This window comes from Diceros bicornis, chromosome 35 (genome assembly GCF_020826845.1).
Source record: "Diceros bicornis minor isolate mBicDic1 chromosome 35, mDicBic1.mat.cur, whole genome shotgun sequence".
NCBI lineage: Eukaryota > Metazoa > Chordata > Mammalia > Perissodactyla > Rhinocerotidae > Diceros > Diceros bicornis.
Window position 1 is genome coordinate 18,507,281 of NC_080774.1, and position 18,749 is coordinate 18,526,029.

General features: G+C 49.3%; 1 protein-coding gene across 2 annotated transcripts; it reads right to left on the reverse strand.

Annotated features, from left to right (window-relative positions):
- Positions 1 to 509: 509 nt before the first annotated feature.
- Positions 510 to 11,964, reverse strand: DAO (D-amino acid oxidase). Of its 2 annotated transcripts, XM_058532281.1 has the most exons (10): positions 11,762 to 11,964; positions 10,558 to 10,672; positions 9,217 to 9,293; positions 8,504 to 8,569; positions 7,011 to 7,065; positions 5,656 to 5,760; positions 4,688 to 4,770; positions 3,122 to 3,239; positions 1,899 to 1,997; positions 510 to 635 (listed from the first exon to the last, which is right to left on the reverse strand). In XM_058532281.1, exons 1-10 carry the CDS (start codon positions 11,953 to 11,955, stop codon positions 510 to 512), a joined length of 1,038 nt encoding a protein of 345 aa, XP_058388264.1. In that variant the 5' UTR covers positions 11,956 to 11,964. The 2 variants fall into 2 exon arrangements, with proteins under 2 accessions (XP_058388264.1, XP_058388263.1); XM_058532280.1 differs by lacking the exons at positions 510 to 635; positions 3,122 to 3,239 and having other exon boundaries at positions 1,903 to 1,997; positions 11,762 to 11,955.
- Between the last annotated feature and the right edge of the window lie 6,785 nt (positions 11,965 to 18,749).

The window sequence follows — 18,749 nt, forward strand, 5'->3', positions numbered from 1 at the left end:
TGCAACAAAATTTATCACAGCGATCCCTCACATGCGTTCTGTGGCATTGGTGCTCTGGGCAAAAGGATTCCATAGCCAGACAGGTTTGGGAAGACTGGGTTAAACGACATCAGATGGGTGTCTTTGCTGTAGGACTTTTCAGAACCTTTAACATGTTAGAATAACTCGTCATCAAGTTATTTAAGCTCAACTGTCCTCAATTTTCCGCTTGTCCCTTTGGTTTTCTGAGCTTTCCTTTCTTCTGAGGACTCGTGGAACAACAGCCCCCAGCTGTCTCCATCACATCGGCCCAGAGAGGGCAGAGAGACCTCAGCGACCAGAGGGGCCCAGGTGGGGCCGGATTCACCTCCAGGAATTGACTTGGTGGTTTCTTCTCACATGAGCTCGTGCTTCTTATAGAAAGGAGTCGGGGGCGTGGGGGGCGAGCGACGGCTTGGAGAGGAGCGTGCTGATTAGCTGGCCGAGGGCAGCGGGGGTCCCGGCGGGGGAGGCGGTGGCCACTGGCGTCCTCAGAGGTGGGAAGGAAGCAGCAGCTTCCTTTCTGCCAGGACTTCCCCAAAGAGCTTGGCCGCCTCCAGGGCACAGCCCCAGTGGACGGTGAGCCCATAGCCTCCGTGGCCGTAGTTGTGGATGACCTGGCAGAGGCAGGAGAGAAGGTGCCGGGTCTGCCCTGGAAGACGCAGGAGCTTCCTGAAGGGTCCTGGGCAAAGCACTGAGCTCGTCTCAGCACACCGGCTGGGTGGGGCCCCGGGAACAGCACTAAGGGGGATGGTTTGAGGAGCTGGAGGATGACACCCTAGACTCCTCTTCTGCTTAGGAGATGGACCTGCTTTATGCACTCAGCACAGGAGAAGTAGAATCATCTAGAACTTGAGGTCAGAGATTCCCACCACCCCACATCAAATTGTTTGAAGTTCCCTAAATCACCTTCCTCTTTCACAGCCTGCTCCGGACTGCTGAGCCTCCTGTGTTAACAGACTCTTCTACCCACCTCTGGAGGAAAGAAAAGTAGGGTACCATCTGGGTGGACTCTGGATAATGTGTTAATTCATCCTGCGGACAGAGGCGAGACCCCTGGGGCCTTTTTCAAAGCTAGAACCATCAGCAGGGAATTAAACTCTGTATGTGACTCTCCCTTCTACACACACACATATGACTTTCTACACACAATCCTCTACATACACACATCACACACACACACATGACCTCTCTACACACAAACACACAACCCTCTATACACACACACACACCCCATGCCCAGTTTAAGGGAGGGAGGGTGACCTAGTTAGGGAGATTACTTTCCTGGTGGGATCCCAGCCACCACCTACTCAGATCAGTTCCTTCAGCCCAGGACAACTGCCCAGTAAACCCAGTTCCTACCCCAAGAGAGAGGAGGACATGAGAGGCGACCCCAGAGAGATGATGGGCAGCCACAAAACAGACATCTGGGAAATGGCTCTGGAGTCAAAATCAAACCACATCCCAGCCTTGCCCCTCACCAGTGGTCTGATTTAAGCAAGTCACATCTCCTCTTAGAGCCCCAGTTTGCTCATCCAAAGCATGGGGAGAACAGTTCTTATCCCAGAGAGCCATAGGAGAGATTCAATAAGTCAAGTCATGTGCACAAAGTAGATGTTCACTAAGCACCTATTTCCTTCTTCTCGCCCACAGGCTTTAGCAAATCTCTCTGTAAATGTCCTCTGTGTAACCTTGAGCAGATCTTTTACCATCACGGAGCCTCAGTTTCCCTGTTTATAGAGGAGGGGATATTAGCACCACTGTCTCTGCCTGCCAGGAGGCTGTGTGGAGCTGGATGTCAGGCAAGACTCTTCCCTGGAAATGCCAGCGCCCTCTTAGGAGCAGGGGAGGGCATGGCTTTGCTTGCCAGGGGAGCATACCTCCGTGTTTGAAGGTCCAAAGCGAAGCTGTTCTCTTTCTAGCCGAACCTGGGGGCGTACAGGCCGGAAGCCAGTCCATTCACCAACAATTGCTGCATTCTGGAAATAAAAGTGTTAGTAATTCATCTCTGGATTTTTTTTTTCTGCTGCCATTTTTAGGTGATAGAGAGTTAACTTTTGGAACCTCGTTACCATTACCACCACCACTGACACATCACCGTCACTCTTATTAATCACAGCTACCATCATCACCACATTTATCAGCCACCAGCATCATTACCATCACTACCACCAGCTCACCACCAGTTCTATCAACTGCCCCATCTTTATCAACCAGCACCACCAGCAGTCACCACCATGATAGTCTCAATAGTCACCACCTCATCACCATCATTATCACCATCCTCAGCGTTTTCATCACCATCAACACCAACCACAACTTTTACCCTCTGTTGGAGGAGGTCCACAAGAAGACAGGACTCCCTGTTTGACCCATGAGCTGGACCTGGGCAATTGGAGGCTCCTCACCCCCTCCCCTGTCTTTGGAATGTGCATTCCACTTGCCTTCCCCCCACTCCCTGAAGCTGTCCCAAGGATACAGCCTTGAGATAATGTGGTGATGAGACCATCTGGGCCGTACACGTGACTGAACCCAGATAAGGCCTCTATATAAACTTTTAAGATTCTGTTGGGTAGGTGCAGAGATCTACCCATCTTGCAGCTGCCCAAAACAAGCCTCGTAAGTTCCCTTGCTTATTAAAACTGTTACCTACCGATCTGGAGCGGTCTGCCTCTTTCTCGTTCTCTCCCTGCACTCTGTGTGCAGGGGGGCCAGTTTCAGATTATACCCAGGAAACTCCCGAGGAGGTCGCAAACCATCACCCCCACCCTCATCACCATCACTATCGTCATTGCCACTAGCAGGCAAATGTGAAAACTGAGATCTCTGCAAAAAAATACATCCGCTCTTTGTGAAGACAGACTAAGGTGTTTTAGATATGTCACCTCAAGAGAGAGCAACTCTTAGCCATGGCCATATAAGTTTCGTCAGCCCACAGCAGGACTTCCTTGCACATTATCAAATTCTGGTGTATTCCACAGACCCTTGCTGGAATTAATTTGCCCAATTATCCCCGTGGTGGTATCTTCCCATCCTCGAATGTCCTCATGACCCAGCTGCCAGGACTCTGGTCCAGGGCACTGATACCCCTCCCCCACCGTACCTTCAGCGTGGGCTCCAGTCTGCAGCAGCCCTCCCAGATGGTGTTGTGGTCTTGGATATTGTTGACTTCACTCCAGTTGCCCAGCTGGAAGATGCCTCCAAGAGTCACTGCCTGGATCCTAGATGAAGTGAGGAGGGTCAAGGATGAAGGAAAATGAAACCTTTGAGATGAATGGGGTCATCTCCACGCTCACCCTGACCATCATGTCTACTTAAATCACTACTACCATTACCATTGTCATCCCTGCTAACAACACCGTCAACACCACTGCAATTGCCTCAACAACATCAACCACCATCTCTACCACCATCGTTAACATCACTGTCAACATTGTCATCTCTTCTAATATACAGGATGGTGACTACAGCTAACAATACTGTATTATGTACTTGAAAGTTGCTGAGAGGAGATCTTAAATGTTCTCACCACACACAAAAAAATTGGAATTATGTGAGGTGAAGGATGTGTTAACTAATCTTATTGTGGTAATTGTTTCACAATAAATGCGTATATCAAATCATGATGTTGTACATCTTAAGTGTATACAATGTTATATGCCAATTATATCTCAATAAAGCTGGAAAAAATATTATCTCCATCAACAACATCATCTTCACTCCTGCCTCCCTTGCTACCATTAATATGTCACCACCGTCAACCCTATTCACCATTTCCTCAACCACCATTAACATCATCATTGATATTGTCATCATTGCCACCTCACTAGCATCGCCATCAAGACAGTCAGCACAGGCACACTATTAACATTGCCTTTGAGACTGTCATCTCTGCCACACTATTAACATCATCATTGATGGTGTCATTTCCATTAGCAACAACTACCGCCTCCACTCCCAATCACCACCATCATCAACATTGATCTCATCATCAACACCACACCTCCTCCACTAAAGTCACAACTCCACCATCCTTGTCTCAATCACCACCCCCAGCAACAGAGGCTTCCTGGGGCTGGCCCGGTGGCATAGTGGTTAAGTTCACACATTCTGCTTTGTCACCTGGGCTTCACGAGTTCCCGGGCGTGGACCTACACACCACTCATCAAGCCATGCTGTGGTGGCGTTCCACATACAAAATAGAGGAAGATTGGCACAGATATTAGCTCAGGGCCAATCTTCCTCACACACACAAAAAACAGAGACTTCCTCATCAATGACAATACTATCTCTAATACCACTATTCCACTATCAACAATATTGTCATCCCATCAACACCACCACCATCTTCACCACTACCATTAATATCATCATCACCACCAACCCCATCACTACTCCCATTAGTGCCATTCACATCACCTCTAGTGTCACTGCCATCACATCCACTACTTTTGTCTCCAGTATCACCACTACTGTCACCCAAAGGGATGTTCATGGTAGAGCCCAATCCAGGCTGAGTCCTGCCTTCCTGTTTAATGGCTCAATCTCACTTAAAAACACTGGAAGAAAAAACCTGCAGCGACTAAGCCGAGGTCCTGGAGCAGGCAGCAGGGGCATAAAGAGGGCATAGAAGTGCCTCCTCTTCTGCCCTAGGATGTCAGATTTTTACCCTGGGATGATGTACGGGGACTTGTAGATGCCTCTCTCTGGGTCATGGGTGATAATGAAGTGCTTCATCCAAGGGGCATCCACCTGTTGATGGAGGATGGAGAAGTCTCGTCAGGGGAGCTGGACCAGTGGGCTCCCCTGTCCTGCTCCCCTCTATGACCAGATGTTCTGACGAGAGTGGCAAGGTGGGTTCCTTAGCCCTCCCATGACCCCTCTGCCACAAGTCTGCACCTGACTGCTTGCTGTTGGTTGAGAGCCACCCCCACTTCCTGACACATTGCACAGAAAAGCCCCACATATCTGTAAATGCACACACACATTAGCCTACATCAGGAACACACACGCCTATGAATGCACACGTGTACACACACACAGGCACACACACGCACATAAGCCCGCAAATAGGCACGCTTCACACACATGCACACATACACAGTGAGAGGCGGTGTACACACCGCCTTTAGGAGCTTACACACCCAGGCTCCTAAACCAGGTTGCCTGGGTTCTAATCCCAATTCCTCCACTTACTACTGTGTGAACTTGTGCATGTTACTTAATTCCTCCGTGCCTCAGTTTCCCCATGTGTAAATGGTAATAGTGATATGATAGACCCCATCTCAAAGGGTTGTGGACAGGATTGAATTAATTAACACAATGAAGTGCTCAGGCTTAGTAAACACTCCATAAATGTGTGCTCTTTTTATTACATTATGGGCATATGCAGCTCCCATACATGTACAAACATATACACACATGCTTTGCTATTAAGAAGAAATTCCAAAAGAGAATGTTTAGGAGGGTCGTGTCGGTTCTTCTTGTTTGTCTAACATGTCAATTCCCTGAAGTCTGGGGTGCTTTTCTAACAGATGTCCCCGACGTGTCCTCTGTCTTTGGAGACGAAATAAGCAGGCAGCTACAATCTTCCTAGCGACAAAAGCAGGAGGTCTCATCCCTCACCTTCACACTCACCTTAATGATCTGCCCCCGGCCGGGCTGCAGCAGGGGGTCTGGTTGCAGCGCCCCCGCCCACACCCCCGTGCAGTTGATAATCACGTCAGCGCCTCCTCTTGCCACCTGGCAGCAACCAACAGGGCAGGTGGGGTGGGAGGGGGTGAGGACCCTGGTATCCCTGGCCCTTCCCTACCCCCTCCTCCCACCCTGCAGCTCTCTGTTCCCTGTGGAACAACAGGGAGGGGGCTCAACGAGGAACTCATGGCCTGGCTCCAAATCTCCATTCTGCCGTTTACCCGCTGTGTGACCTCAGAAATGTCCTGTCACCTCCTCAAGGCTCAGCTGTCTTAGCTGTAAAATGGGGCTGGTTATATCAGTTCATAGGCTGCTGTGAGGATCCAGCGCAACTCTGGACATAAAAGTGCTTGGAAAGGAGTACTGTGGAAGGGGGGAACCTTCTTGGAACCTTCCAGAAGAAGTCAGAAAGGACGCAGAGATAGTTCTCTTCCTCCTTCTGACTCCTTTTTATTTCATTCTCTTGCTTCTGCTCTGCCAAGACATCTGCAGAAGGCACGTTGGAGCCCCTAGCCCTGTGCTTGTGGGATACTCGACAGCTCAAGGATGTAGCGTGATGGGCACCCAAACTCCCAGCCCAGCCCCACAAACTGCCCTCACAGGTCAGTGATGGGACACACACATCACAAGGCATTGCTGTTGTTCATGAGCCAGGGTTTGCTACACTGGACTGTGAGCCCCTGGGGAATAAGGGCTGTGTCTGAGTCAACTAAGTATCCCAAGTGCCCATCAGGGCTTGACCCAGAGCAGATTCTCATTATATATGTTAGTAGTAGCATGTACCAAGAAACTTCCCTGTGCCAAACACTGTTCCAGATGCCGAGATTGAGTGAAGTCGTATAGCAAAGCTCCTGGTACATAGCTAGTGCCTGTTGGTGGTAGTTGCTACTATCATTATTATTGATGATGGTGTTACTCTGGAGGTGAGTCAGCTGAGGGCCTTGACTTTGTAGAAACATCAACCCAGATGTCAGTAGGAAGCAACCAAATGTCTGGAACTTGAAGGTGGGGTGCAGCTGATACTGGGAAGAAGCAGCCGGCTCCCTGGCCCTAAAACTCACTGAGGCTCAGATATAGATTAGCCCCTAATGGCCACCATGATCCCTCTGTCCCTTTGCTCCTGCCACCAACATCAAGGCAGAATGAGTCCTTCTGAGAGTGAGAAAAGGCCTAGAGTCTAGCATAGGCCTCAAGGGGATCCCAGAAGGCTGAGAAGGGGAACCCAACCCAGCAACAGGAAGCAGAGGCCCCCTCTGTTCTCCCTCCCACACCCAGCCCCTTCTGGCCCTGCAGCTCACCTCCTCAAAAGATTCCACCTTCCTCTGGAAGAATTTCACTCCCCTCTCAGTTAACCTGGGATGATTAGACACATCAAAAAGCCCAGTGTTCAGTTCTCCATCCCATCCCTCCAAGAGGATGGCATGAAGGATGTTTCCCAAAGAACTTCTGCAGATGTTAGCCCCACAGATGCTCCTTGAGAAATGGCTGTGTAGTCATACCAGTTCTTGAGCCCCCTGATGGACTAGTGATTCATGAACTGTCCCTTGGGAAACCTGAGGTGGTCCAAGCCCCTCATCGGGCAAAGGGAGATGGGGAAAGGCCTTGCTGAAGTTCATACGGTGAGTCAATGGTGGTATTAGGACTCAAACTGAGGGATCTTAGTTCGAAATGCTTCCTACTACCACCACATTGCTTTGTGTCATCAAAAGGGATGAGATGTGAGGTGGAAGAGGGTCAGGGTTGGACCGATGATGAGTGGCCCTTTGTCAGAAGCAGGAGATGAGGAGGGAGGTGGACTGGGGACACCCTCCCCTCCGTCTACATGTCCCAGAGGAAAAATATCTGTCACTATTAGAAATATAGCAAAACCTCAAAAGAATAGGAAGTAAACCCTGTAAAGGCTGAAGCATAGCCTCAGGACTATTTCATCTACATAGTTTCCTCAATATAGAAAAACTGGGAGCATACTTTTCTGGAAGAGGCGGGACAGGAGTCATAAGTGTCCCAAGGTTAAGAGAAATAATCATGTTTTAGTACAATGGTTTCCAAACCTGGCTAATAATTAGAATCACCCAAGGAACTTCTAAAAATACAAATTTCTGAGCCTCACCCCAGAGGATCTGATTCAGTAGATATAAAGTGGGGTCTTGAAATCTATATTTTTAAAAACCTCCCCAGGTCATTCAATAGAAGCCACTATCCATTCCAGAGGTTTTAAAATCTTAATAAATTAGTAGTCTATAGAAAATATATGGAATCTTCCCTAATATGAGTGTATGTGAATACAAATATAAATGTATCTCTCAAGCTAATCATGCTAATTTAGAACACTACAAGATTCCTATTAACATCAGTAACAAGACAGGGACATCCACTATCACCTGTGTTAGTTAACATTGTTCTGGAGATACTGGCCACAGCAGTTAGACAAGAAAAAAATCTGAGGTATAAAAATAAAAGGCAACTTATGTTTTGTAGATGATGTAAATAGATCTCGAAAACTTAAGAGAATCCATTTAAAACTATTACACAAACATTACAGATTTTAGTGAGGTTGATAGTAAATATCACATGTAAAAAGCTACCCAGGTGGTTCTGATGCCCAACCAGGTATGGGAACCACTGTCTTAGGGCACAGAAGTGATCAGGACCAAGGACAGCTCCCACCAAGCCTAAGGTTTTCATCAACATTTGGGGTTGGTCAATACAAAGATGAATACCATGAACAACCATCTACTACAACTCTGGTCCCTGGCAGGCACTTGTCTCAAACTGAAGCTGAAAATCTCACCTTTCAGTCAGCCACTGCAGATACCTCCTCCCCTCCAGAATCAGGCTTGTGTTGAACCAGCCATAGCTAGAGTCACAGCGGGCAAAAGGAGGGAATAAAGGATCAGAATCAGAGCTATATTTGGAGGCTGTCAAGTGGAGGTAGGAGCTATCTCATTCTTTGGGCCCCCAAAGGTGGAGCCAGGACCACTGGGTGAAGTCCAAGGGGGGGGTTGTTTTCAGCTCAATGCAAGGAAAAATTTTCTGTCAGACAAAGCCCTCTCTGACATTGGGATGTGCAAGTGCAGACTGGGCATTTGTAGAGGGGATTCAGACATGGGATGGGGTAAGGAGAGACCCAGAGAGGCATCAGGCTCTAGAGAAAAGAATGAAGGGGTTTGGAATCACACAGACTAGGTTGGAATCTCATTTTGGCAACTTGGCTGTGTGACCTGGGGAAGTGACTTAGCGCCTCTGAAGTTCAGTTTCCTCCTCTACAAAATAAGATAGTGATATAGAGCTTATGGACTTGAGATCTGTGATTCTATATCCCCCACCTCCCTAGCCCAAGGCCCAGTTTGAGTGGGCAGATTTTCTGAAGGAGCTGGACAGAGCACCAGGAGACCAGGGTACCAGGGGCTATAGGCCTGGGATGGGACAGGATATTTGATGCCTCCATCTCCTGTTGCATGAATTGTGGGGCCTCAGCCCCTTTGCCCATGACAATAACCTTACCTGTAATCGGGAAACATGTCCATCTCTCTAGGGGTCAGCTTCCGAAATCCCAGAACTATGTCTTTCCAGGAAGGGTCCTGCAGAGGAAGGAGAGAAGGGGGCACAGGGATGAATGAAAGTCAATAATAAAGATAATGACAAAAACTTACATAATGTTCACTGTGTGTAAGGCCATGTTCCAAGCATTTTACTTATACCAATCCATTTAATCTTCACAACCATCCATTAAGGTAGATACTATTCTTATCCTCATTTTACATATGGACCAATTGAGGCTCAGAGAGGTTAAGTAACTTGTCTAAGGTCACACAACTCACAAATGGTGGAGTGAGATTTGAATCCACAAGTTGGACTTCAGAGCCCATGTTCTGGACCATTATGCTATACTAAGGGTGACAGTAATACTGAAGGTAAGTGATAGGATAAACGTCATAAATAGGGGAGAAAAAAGGGGTGACAGTGAGGGTCACCAAAGAGTGAGAGAGGGAGGCAGCAGAGTGTAGGGTCAGATAACCTGGGTAGAGATTTCGGCCTCACCACTGACCACCTTGGACTCTCTGAGACTCAGTTTTCTCATCTGTATAATGGAGTTAATAATCACTCTTGGTCCCACGAAGGTGACAGACAATGTGGGTAATGCCCTTAGCATGGTGCTAAACATTACAAAAACCCTGGAGAGCTGGCTTGGGGTTCTGGATGCCCCACCAGACCACCCCTGCAAGCAACCTGAGAACATCCCCCAAGGCTGTGTCCTTCTTAACACACTGGCGCCATGTGGTCACAGCCTGCCTGGGTTCAAATCCCAGCTCTGCCATTTAAAGCTTTGTGAGCTCAGGTAAGTTACTCATTTCTCTGAGCCTCTATTTTCTCATCCGCAAAGAAGGATGATGACAGCACTTACTTCCAGGTTATTGTGAGAATTAAATGAGTCACTGTTTGTAAAGTAGTTAGGACAATGCCTGGCACATGGTAAGTGCTTTAGAAGTCTATGTCATGATGAGCGTTTTAACCCATCTTGATGAAAAGCCCTGGGCCTTCCAGGGGCTCATGAAACCTTTCGGCTTCGGCACCAAGTGCCACCACTATGGGACGTGTCTGAGTTTTCCCCATACCAATCGAAGTCTGGTCCCCCCCGTTCATCAGGAGATTCCTTGCTGTCTGCCAATTTAATAATAAAATTGGAAACAAAAATAATTTTAAAAGCAAAAATAGGATTTAAAGTAAATCCGTTTTGAATGCAAGAGTCTGTCGCCTACGAGGCTCAAAGTACTCCCCAGACTCGGGGCCCCAGCCCTGGTCTGTGATGGAGGCTCTGCCCACAGTCAAGGACTCCTCACTCACCGGAACAGCTTCACGGAAGAGGTTGTAGCCTGAGATTAGGGCCAGGCCCATGTCTGCAGCGTGGGGAGAATGGAGGTGGCTCAGGAGATAGTCGAAGGTCTGCTGGTTCCAGTGCCTGGAAGGAGCCCCCACAGTCTCGTCACCTAATACCCTGAGCTGGGCAAGAGAGCTCCGAGGGTCGGCTCGCACGGGGCTGTGATCAGGCCGGTGGTGATGTGTCCGAATCCAGAAATTCCCCATGTTCGCTCCTGCAACTCCTCCCCAAATGCCTACAGGTCCTCCCCCTCCCCAGACTTCCCAGTATTTCCTCATTAATAGGATAGAGAAGAGAGGGAACAAAGGTTGCTCCATCAGAACCATTTGGAGCCTAACTCCAGCTTGAGGTCACATAGCTGCTGGGTTTAAATGAAGGCTTTGACCTGCTTTGGGACTGTGAGCCACACGGTTCAGCTCACTCTGGTCACCCCCCATTGGCTGGTGGCAGACAATGGCTCACTGCTCCCAAATACTTTCCTCTTCCTCCTGGGCACATAGCTCAACTACATTTCCCAGACTCCCTTGCAGCTAGGTGTGACCAAGTGACTGCGTTCTGGCCAACGGACCCAAAGAATCTGCACACATGCTCCTCATGCTGTGCTCCTCCCACAGGCGCCGGCCCATGAGAATGGCAATGTCGGAAGCCACGAGGAGGATGGCGGAGCCATGAGATGGAAGCAGCCTGGGCCTCTGAATTGCTACCCACTAATCAGGAACATTCGTTTGGGAATTTACAGGAGTGAGAATGAAACTTTTGTTCAAGCTGTTATTCATTTGAGGGTTCCTTTGTTGAAGGAGCTGGCAGTTTCTAAACTAAGATAACGACCTTTGCAAATTCTTTGCTAAACCTGAGCACTTACCCGCTTAGAAGCATTCCTGATTCACAGATGAACGTGGCATCGACAGCCACCCGGTTTAGGGGAGGAATGGGGACAAAGGCTCTATCTGTCTGGCACACGTTGCTTCTCAGCCTTTTTATTAGATCAAGGGTAGCAACTGTCTGGCACAGAGTAGGGGCTTCGTATTTATTAGTATTTTATTCACACCATGCCAGGCCAGAGCGTCCACAAAGGGCTTTTTCTTGGTGACAGGAACCCTGAGAGGGGGCATCTCCTCTGCAGACTCAGCCCCTCCACCCCCCCGGCCACCCTCTGGGACTGTCACTCACGTCTCCTGCGGGTTGCTGGGGTTGGAGAGGTAGGGCTGCCAGAGGCCAGCAGCCACGTCGGTGTTGGTGAGCGGGGTGAAGCGGTCTGCGTAGACCTTCACCTCCAGCGACTGCAGCGCTGGGCGGTAGCGGTCATGGATACAGAGGGCGGTGGAGAGCCCAACGACCCCCGCTCCGATCACGACCACGCGCATTGTGCCAGCCTGCAGGAAGGAAAAGTTGAGGCGTGCCATCATCACCATCATCTCCATCATCATCACCACCATCGCCACCATCCCCTGAAGGCTTAGGAAGCACCGGGCACTGCCAAGGCCTTTTATACTTGATCCTCTCAGTGACCCTCACGCATGGAAAAACTGAGGCATGGGGAAGCAAAGCGACATGCTCAAGGTCGCACAGCTGGTAAGCGATGCAGCTCTCTCCGGGGACCCTCCCCGAATACCCTGTCCCCAGGCTGGGAATATAAAAAGGGCCTAGCCGAGCACCTGCCCAGCTGGAGGCTGGAGAGTCTAGTGGTTAGGACAATGGGCTCAGATCTCAGCTCTGCCACCTACTGGCCATTGACCTTGGGCAAGATGCTTCAGGAGCCCCAACTTCTTCTGGAAAATGGGAAAAATAACTCATGCCTCAGAGAGTAGATGGAAGATTTACCAAGATGGCAAATGTAAAGAGCCTAACAAGGTGCCTAGTGCAAAAAAAGTGATTTACCGACACTTGTGGTGCCCCTACTGTGTGCCAGCCCCAGTGCTAAGTGCTTTCCATGTACCCTTTCATCTAAGTATCCCAACATTCTAATGAGGTAGGGACTGGTATTACTGGCCCCATTTTACAGATGAGGAAACTGAGGCTCAGAGAGGTGAAACAACTTATCCAAGGTCACACAGCCAGTAAGTGGTGCTGCTGGGACTTAATTTTCAATTCAAGCAAACTCAACACACACTTATTGCACACCTACTGTGTGCCAAGCTGGCAGCTAGTGGATGCAGCTGTGAGAACACTGGATGGAATGTCTGGCCTCAAAACTCAGGTTTCCCAGCACACCCCCTCAGGACCTGCCTTGGGATGCTGGGCTGGCGGGTCCTCAGAAGTTTAGATGGCCCAGCAGCTTTTGACTTTGAAACTGCTTGGACCTGCATGGCAGGGAAATATTCTGCCGGCTCCTGCTGAGGCAGAACAAGGGGACTTTTTGTGCCCAGAAGGGCCAAATTCAACTTTCCCTCCTCTCTACTCACAACTCTCCTGCCACAGCCCTTGGCTCCTGGCAACTGGGGCCTGTGGCCCCGCACAGCAGGACATTCTCAATATGGCCTAGTTTTGTGATGGGGGAAATGGCTCCAGCCCACAGAACTGGACTCCGTTGGAGTTTCAGCAGCCAAGTTGAAGATAAAACCGAAAAATGGAAAGGCATCGTTGCTCTCGGCGATCTCCCTCCAGCTGCGAGCCTGGGCTTGGTTGCGGGGGCAGACCCTCTCAGGGACCCCTAGCCTCCGCCCGTCCCTCCTCCCCCATACTTCACCTCAGGAGATGCAATCTTCTCATCTGTAAAATAGGGGTAACCCTGTCCCATGGGGTCATCCTGAAGATTAAATGACTAGCTCGGTGACAGTCCTTGGTATGGTGCCTGGCACAGAGTAGGCCCTCAATACATAGCGGCCTCCTTCTGTCCCCCAGCACCTTGAAAATAACAATGGAAAAGAACATTGGATGTAGAGGAGGAGAGAGAAAGAATGGAGGGTCAGACCTGGCTTTGCTTCTGGCTTGCTGTGTGACTGTGGCCAAGTTACTTCCCCTCTCTGGGCCTTCAGACTGTCTGCGTAACCTCTGGAGAGTTGACCACTTTTGTACATTAACAATAAGAAAGCAGGAACAGGGGCCTTTCCTGTATTTTCCAGTTCCTTGTAATGAATCCGGGAGGTGGCACAGAACAGGGAGGCGGCAGCGACAGCCCACACGGGGGGTCAGACATACCCCGGTTCACAGCCTGGCTCTGGCACACACCAGCTGTGTGACTGAGCGAGAGTTACCAACCTCCCAGATTCCCCAGGACTGAGGGTGTTCCTGGGATGTGGATGTTGAGTGCTAAAACCAGGAGAGTCAGGGAGCAAACTGGGATGAGTTGGTCATCCTAACTGAGCCTCGGTTTCCTCTTCTAGAAAATTCTAAAAGTTAACAAAGCTTAACAAAGCTTCCTGCCTGTTATCTCCCCATCAGAATATCACTCCAGGAGGGGAGAGACTTTTGTCTATTGCTCTATCCCCAGGGCCTAGAATAGTGCCTGGCCCACAGCAGAGACCCATGAACGAATGAATGAATGAACGAATGAATGAATGAATGGAGTTCTTATGAGGATCAAAAGAGAAAACACTCGTAAAGTGCTAGGGAGCTCCTAAATGACAGCAGTGATTGTCATCGTCCCCAGTTTACAGATGAGGGAGCTGATGCTGGAAGAGAGCAAGGCACGTTATTCGAGGTCTTAGCAAGAGTCGGAGGGAGGGCGAGGGTGTGAACCCAGCTCTGCCTTCTCCAAGGCCCTTGCTTTTTCCATTCTCACGCCACCGAGAAAACCAGCAAAGGACTGAGGAAAAATGGAGCTGCTTACATCATAGAAACATGTGAGGTAAGGCAAGGAGAGAGTTTGAAAACCCTTAAGAGATTTCTGGGCAGGGAGAAAGGGGCTTTGGACCGAAGCAGAGCTGTCACAGGGCACATCGTTTCCAGGAACAAGGCTGGTCAGGCATGGCAGAGCCTCTGGTTGGGAGCGGTGGCACATGCCGGAGAGCAGAGCGTGAGGGAGGACCCAGAGAAACTTCTGGAACCAACTGGCCGAGATAAAGAGAGACAAGTAACAGCGTGGGCCTCAGTTTCTCCAGTGTGTAAAATTCTAGAGATAAGCTAGATGTCGTCACACAGATGGCGAAACTGAAGCCCAGAGAAGAGGAGTAACTCAGCCAAAGTCATGTGTTTGTGATAAAAGGGTTTGCGGGTCTTGGGGTTAAAAAGTCTCTGTGAAAGACTGGAATAGGGGCCGGCCCCGTGGCGCAAGCGGTTAAGTGCGCATGCTCCACTGTGGCAGCCCGGGTTCGCCGGTTCGGATCCCGGGCGCGCACCGACGCACTGCTTGTTGAGCCATGCTGTGGCGGCGTCCCTTATAAAGTGGAGGAAGATGGGCACGGATGTTAGCCCAGGGCCGGTCTTCCTCAGAAAAAAAAAAAAAAAAAGAGGAGGATTGGCATCAGATGTTAGCTCAGGGCTGATCTTCCTCACAAAAAAAAAAGAAAAGAAATGCGATCTTTGGGCCGGCCTGGTGGCTTAGCAGTTAAGTGTGCACGCTCAGCTACTGGCAGCCTGGGTTCGGATTCCGGGTGTGCACCGACGCACCGCTTCTCCGGCCATGCTGAGGCCGCGTCCCACATACACCAACTAGAAGGATGTGCAGCTATGACATACAACTATCTACTGGGGCTTTGGGGGAAAAAAAAAGGAGGAGGATTGGCAATAGATGTTAGCTCAGAGCCGGTCTTCCTCAGCAAAAAGAGGAGGATTAGCATGGATGTTAGCTCAGGGCTGATCTTCCTCACAAAAATAAATAAATAAATAAATAAATAAATAAATAAATAAATAAATAACTGTAAAAAAAAAAAGACTGGAATAGATGGAGTCAAGAAAAAGACTGTGGAGGTTACAACAGCAGCTGCTAGTTTTTCAGCTCTTACTATGTGTCAGTCATTGTGCTTAGAACTTTATATACATTATCTAGTTTAATCTTCTAACAACCCTCGGGGTTATCATTATGCCCATTTTACAGATGAGGCAACTGAGGCTCAGACACCCAGCTAGTGAGAAGCAAAGCCCAGGCTGGGCAGACTCGCAAGTCCGTGTGCTTAAACACCATGCCAGGCTGGCAAATCACACGATTTGAAAAATCGGAGGGTCAAGCAGGTGAAGAGAAGCAGCTAGTGTCTCCGAGTCCTGCATTGGAAGAACCGTAAAATACGACTGTAGGAATTTTTAGTGTGTTGGTGATCGGAATAGAACTGAAAAGGAAAGTGTGTGCCCTAAGTCAGTTATCTTAATCAACTCTATGAATCAAATTTGATACTGATTAAAGCAACTGGGCGTGTGTGTTAAAGTGCAATATAAATGCACGAGGCTCTTGTTAGGAGCGGGAGCCAGACTGTAGGAGCTGGCAGACGCAGCCTCAGGTGAAATCATTCATGCGTGTGGGCAATGAACTTCTGGACTCGCCTGTACACAGCTCAGTTATGAAGTCAGCTGTTTTCTCATTTTTACTGATGTTTTTATTACTGATGCAGTTTTATGCCATTACTTCAACCAAGCGCACTGGGAGTGTGCATCCAGAAAGGTGCAAACGGCTGGGGTAATTACATTGGTCTGTGTGTGTGTGTGTGTGTGTGTCATTATAATGTCTGTATAAGAGCAGAGCAGGAAGGGAACCAACACACCCTGCCGTCTGCCACTTGCCAGAATACACATGTCGATGCAGTACAGACATCCTCTTACTTAACCCTCTCAACCGCTCTAGGAGGTTCTACAGATGTGGGACTGAGGTTCAGGGAAAGGACACCACCCTCTCAAAGCCACACAGCCCGCGTGGGGCATCATTCGTATCCGGGCCCAGTTCTATCTGCGCTTTCTGCCCTGTGCCATCAAGCTATTTAGGCAGCCAGTAATGAGTTGGCACCTGACACGTATTCTGCTCGCCTTTTAGTATTGTATTTGCTTGCTTCTAACCTCCCTTTTCCCCAAAAAGAAATTTGAGGCAGCTTATGCCTTTGATTGCTACATAAGCTTAGCAAGGAATAGGAAAGGATTGTTCTAGAAAAACCAAGTCACCGGCGAGGTATTTGAATGAACGTAATCAGCTCTTCTAGGTTGCCTCATACAGTAACTTTTTTTTTTTTTTTTTTTTTAGTGAGGAAGATCAGCCCTGAGCTAACATCCGTGCTAATCCTCCTCTTGTTGCTGAGGAAGACCGGCTCTGAGCTAACATCTATTGTCAATCCTCCTCCTTTTTTTTTTTTTTTTTGCCCCAAAGCCCCAGTAGATAGTTGTAGGTCATAGTTGCACATCCTTCTCGTTGCTACATGTGGGACGCGGCCTCAGCACAGCCGGAGAAGCGATGCGTCGGTGCGCGCCCAGGATCCGAACCCGGGCCGCCAGTATTGGAGCTCGCGCACTTAACTGCTAAGCCACGGGGCCGGCCCATGCGGTTACTTCCTATGAAGCTGATATTTTCAGAGTTTATCTTTAAAATGGAACAAATTCTATAAACACTTGACAACCAGGATCCCAGCTCCCCGCCCCCAAAATAATAATAATTACCATTGACTGAGTACTTGCTGTGTGCCCAGTTCTGTGCTAAGCTCTTTACATTCATCACCTCTTTTCACACTCAGGTAGACCCTGTGAGTCGTGATCCCCATCTTCCAGATGAGGAAGGTGAAGGTGCTTACCTGCGGTCCCTGCCCAACTCCAAGGCTGTCACTTGCCTCAAGCTCTGGCGTGGAGCCGTCTCTGTTGACACTGGGAAGATGCTGGGTTCTGCTGCGCACTTCTCTCTGCACACACACACCTGGTGAGCCTAACTTCTGGAGTCAAGCAGAAGCTGCTGTGGATGCAGGGTCCTGTCTCCTGATGGCAGGCTCCTGATTCTGGGGTGTCCTGTCCTCGCTCTCTGCCCACCAGCCGGACTGGAGCTCAGGGTCAAAGTCTGGAGTACAGACAGGGCACAGCGAGGGGTGGGGCTCAGCGTTGTGCTGCTCACAGGGGCTGAACCCGGGCCAGGCCAAGAGACCTCACTTCCCCTCGCTTTGGTCCCTGAAAAGTTGCCTGACTTTTCTGGCTGAACTAAAGCCCCTGACAGGCCTCGGGGGAGGGAGGGAGCGACAGCGGGGGTTCTTGGAGGGCTGATGGGCACAAGGCGGTCTGTCTCCTGGGCCAGCTGGAGAGGATCCTCTTTCTTCCCTCTTCCTGCTGCCGCCCTGGGGGAGGGGAGGGTCATTCCCTGAACAACTGTGGGCCTGCAGAGTGGGGGTCGTCAGCCTGGCAGCTCCCGAGGGGAGGCCAGAGGTACAGGACAGGGGCTTGGGGGCCAGCTGACCAGACGAATGCCATTCTGGGACGCTGGGTGGATGAGGCCAAGGAGAGGCTCAAGGCGACGCCTGTTTGGACCATAAGGATGCGTGGCTCTTTGCTCCCGTATCCCAGAGACACAAGGGGCAGGACTCCAGGGCTCTCCTCTGCCAGGGCTCGACCTGGAGCTGTGATTATTCAAGCCCAGAGATCACCAAGCGCCTCGCTGATGGGGAGGCGGAGGCCCAGAGAGAGGGACCAACCAGCCCTGGGTGAGGCATCTTTTGGGTCAGTTTTGAAGGTCTGGCTTCCACTTCTCCACCTTCAGCATCGTTAAATAAAAAGGTGAAGATGAAATGAGAAAATGCGTGTAAAATATTTGATGCATGGTATTTTTCTTTTTTTCTTTTTCCATGTCGTAAGGAATTTATTATCAGGTTTAGAACAATTTATCTATGAGAGAGCGTGTAAATGATAAAGCAAATAAAGTAAAATTGTAACAATAGGTAAATTTGGGGAAAGGGTAGATGACTATTTTTTGTATTATTTTTATTCTTGCAATTTTTCCATGAATTTTAAATTATTTCTGACCCCCCTCCTCCCAAATACTAAATTGTCTAGAGACCCTTACACAGTTCTCAACTATGTTTTGAAGTAGATGTGAATATCTCCAGAGCTGGCTTTAGATCTTTTTTTGGGACCAGGGCTTTGTCCCAGTGTGGTTCCCGGTCTTCATTCTCACTGATCTCTTGTTCATTCTATTATTGTTTATAAAGGGAAGTGGAACTACTGTTTCCTCTAGTTCCACCTGGTTCATTTCGAGGGGCAAAATATATCCCTTACTCATCTCTCAAATTCCCAGTGTCTAAAACACAGGTGCTAGCTCAATTCTCAT

Excerpts from the sequence above, each read along its gene's own strand:
- DAO (XM_058532281.1), bottom strand. The coding sequence starts at position 11,955 with ATGCGCGTGGTCGTGATCGGAGCGGGGGTCGTTGGGCTCTCCACCGCC. Across the intron at positions 7,066-8,503 it reads CTGCAGTGGCTGACTGAAAG|GTTAACTGAGAGGGGAGTGA; the intron begins GTGAGATTTTCA and ends TAATCATCCCAG. Across the intron at positions 3,240-4,687 it reads TCCCCGTACATCATCCCAGG|GATCCAGGCAGTGACTCTTG; the intron begins GTAAAAATCTGA and ends CACTTCATCTAG.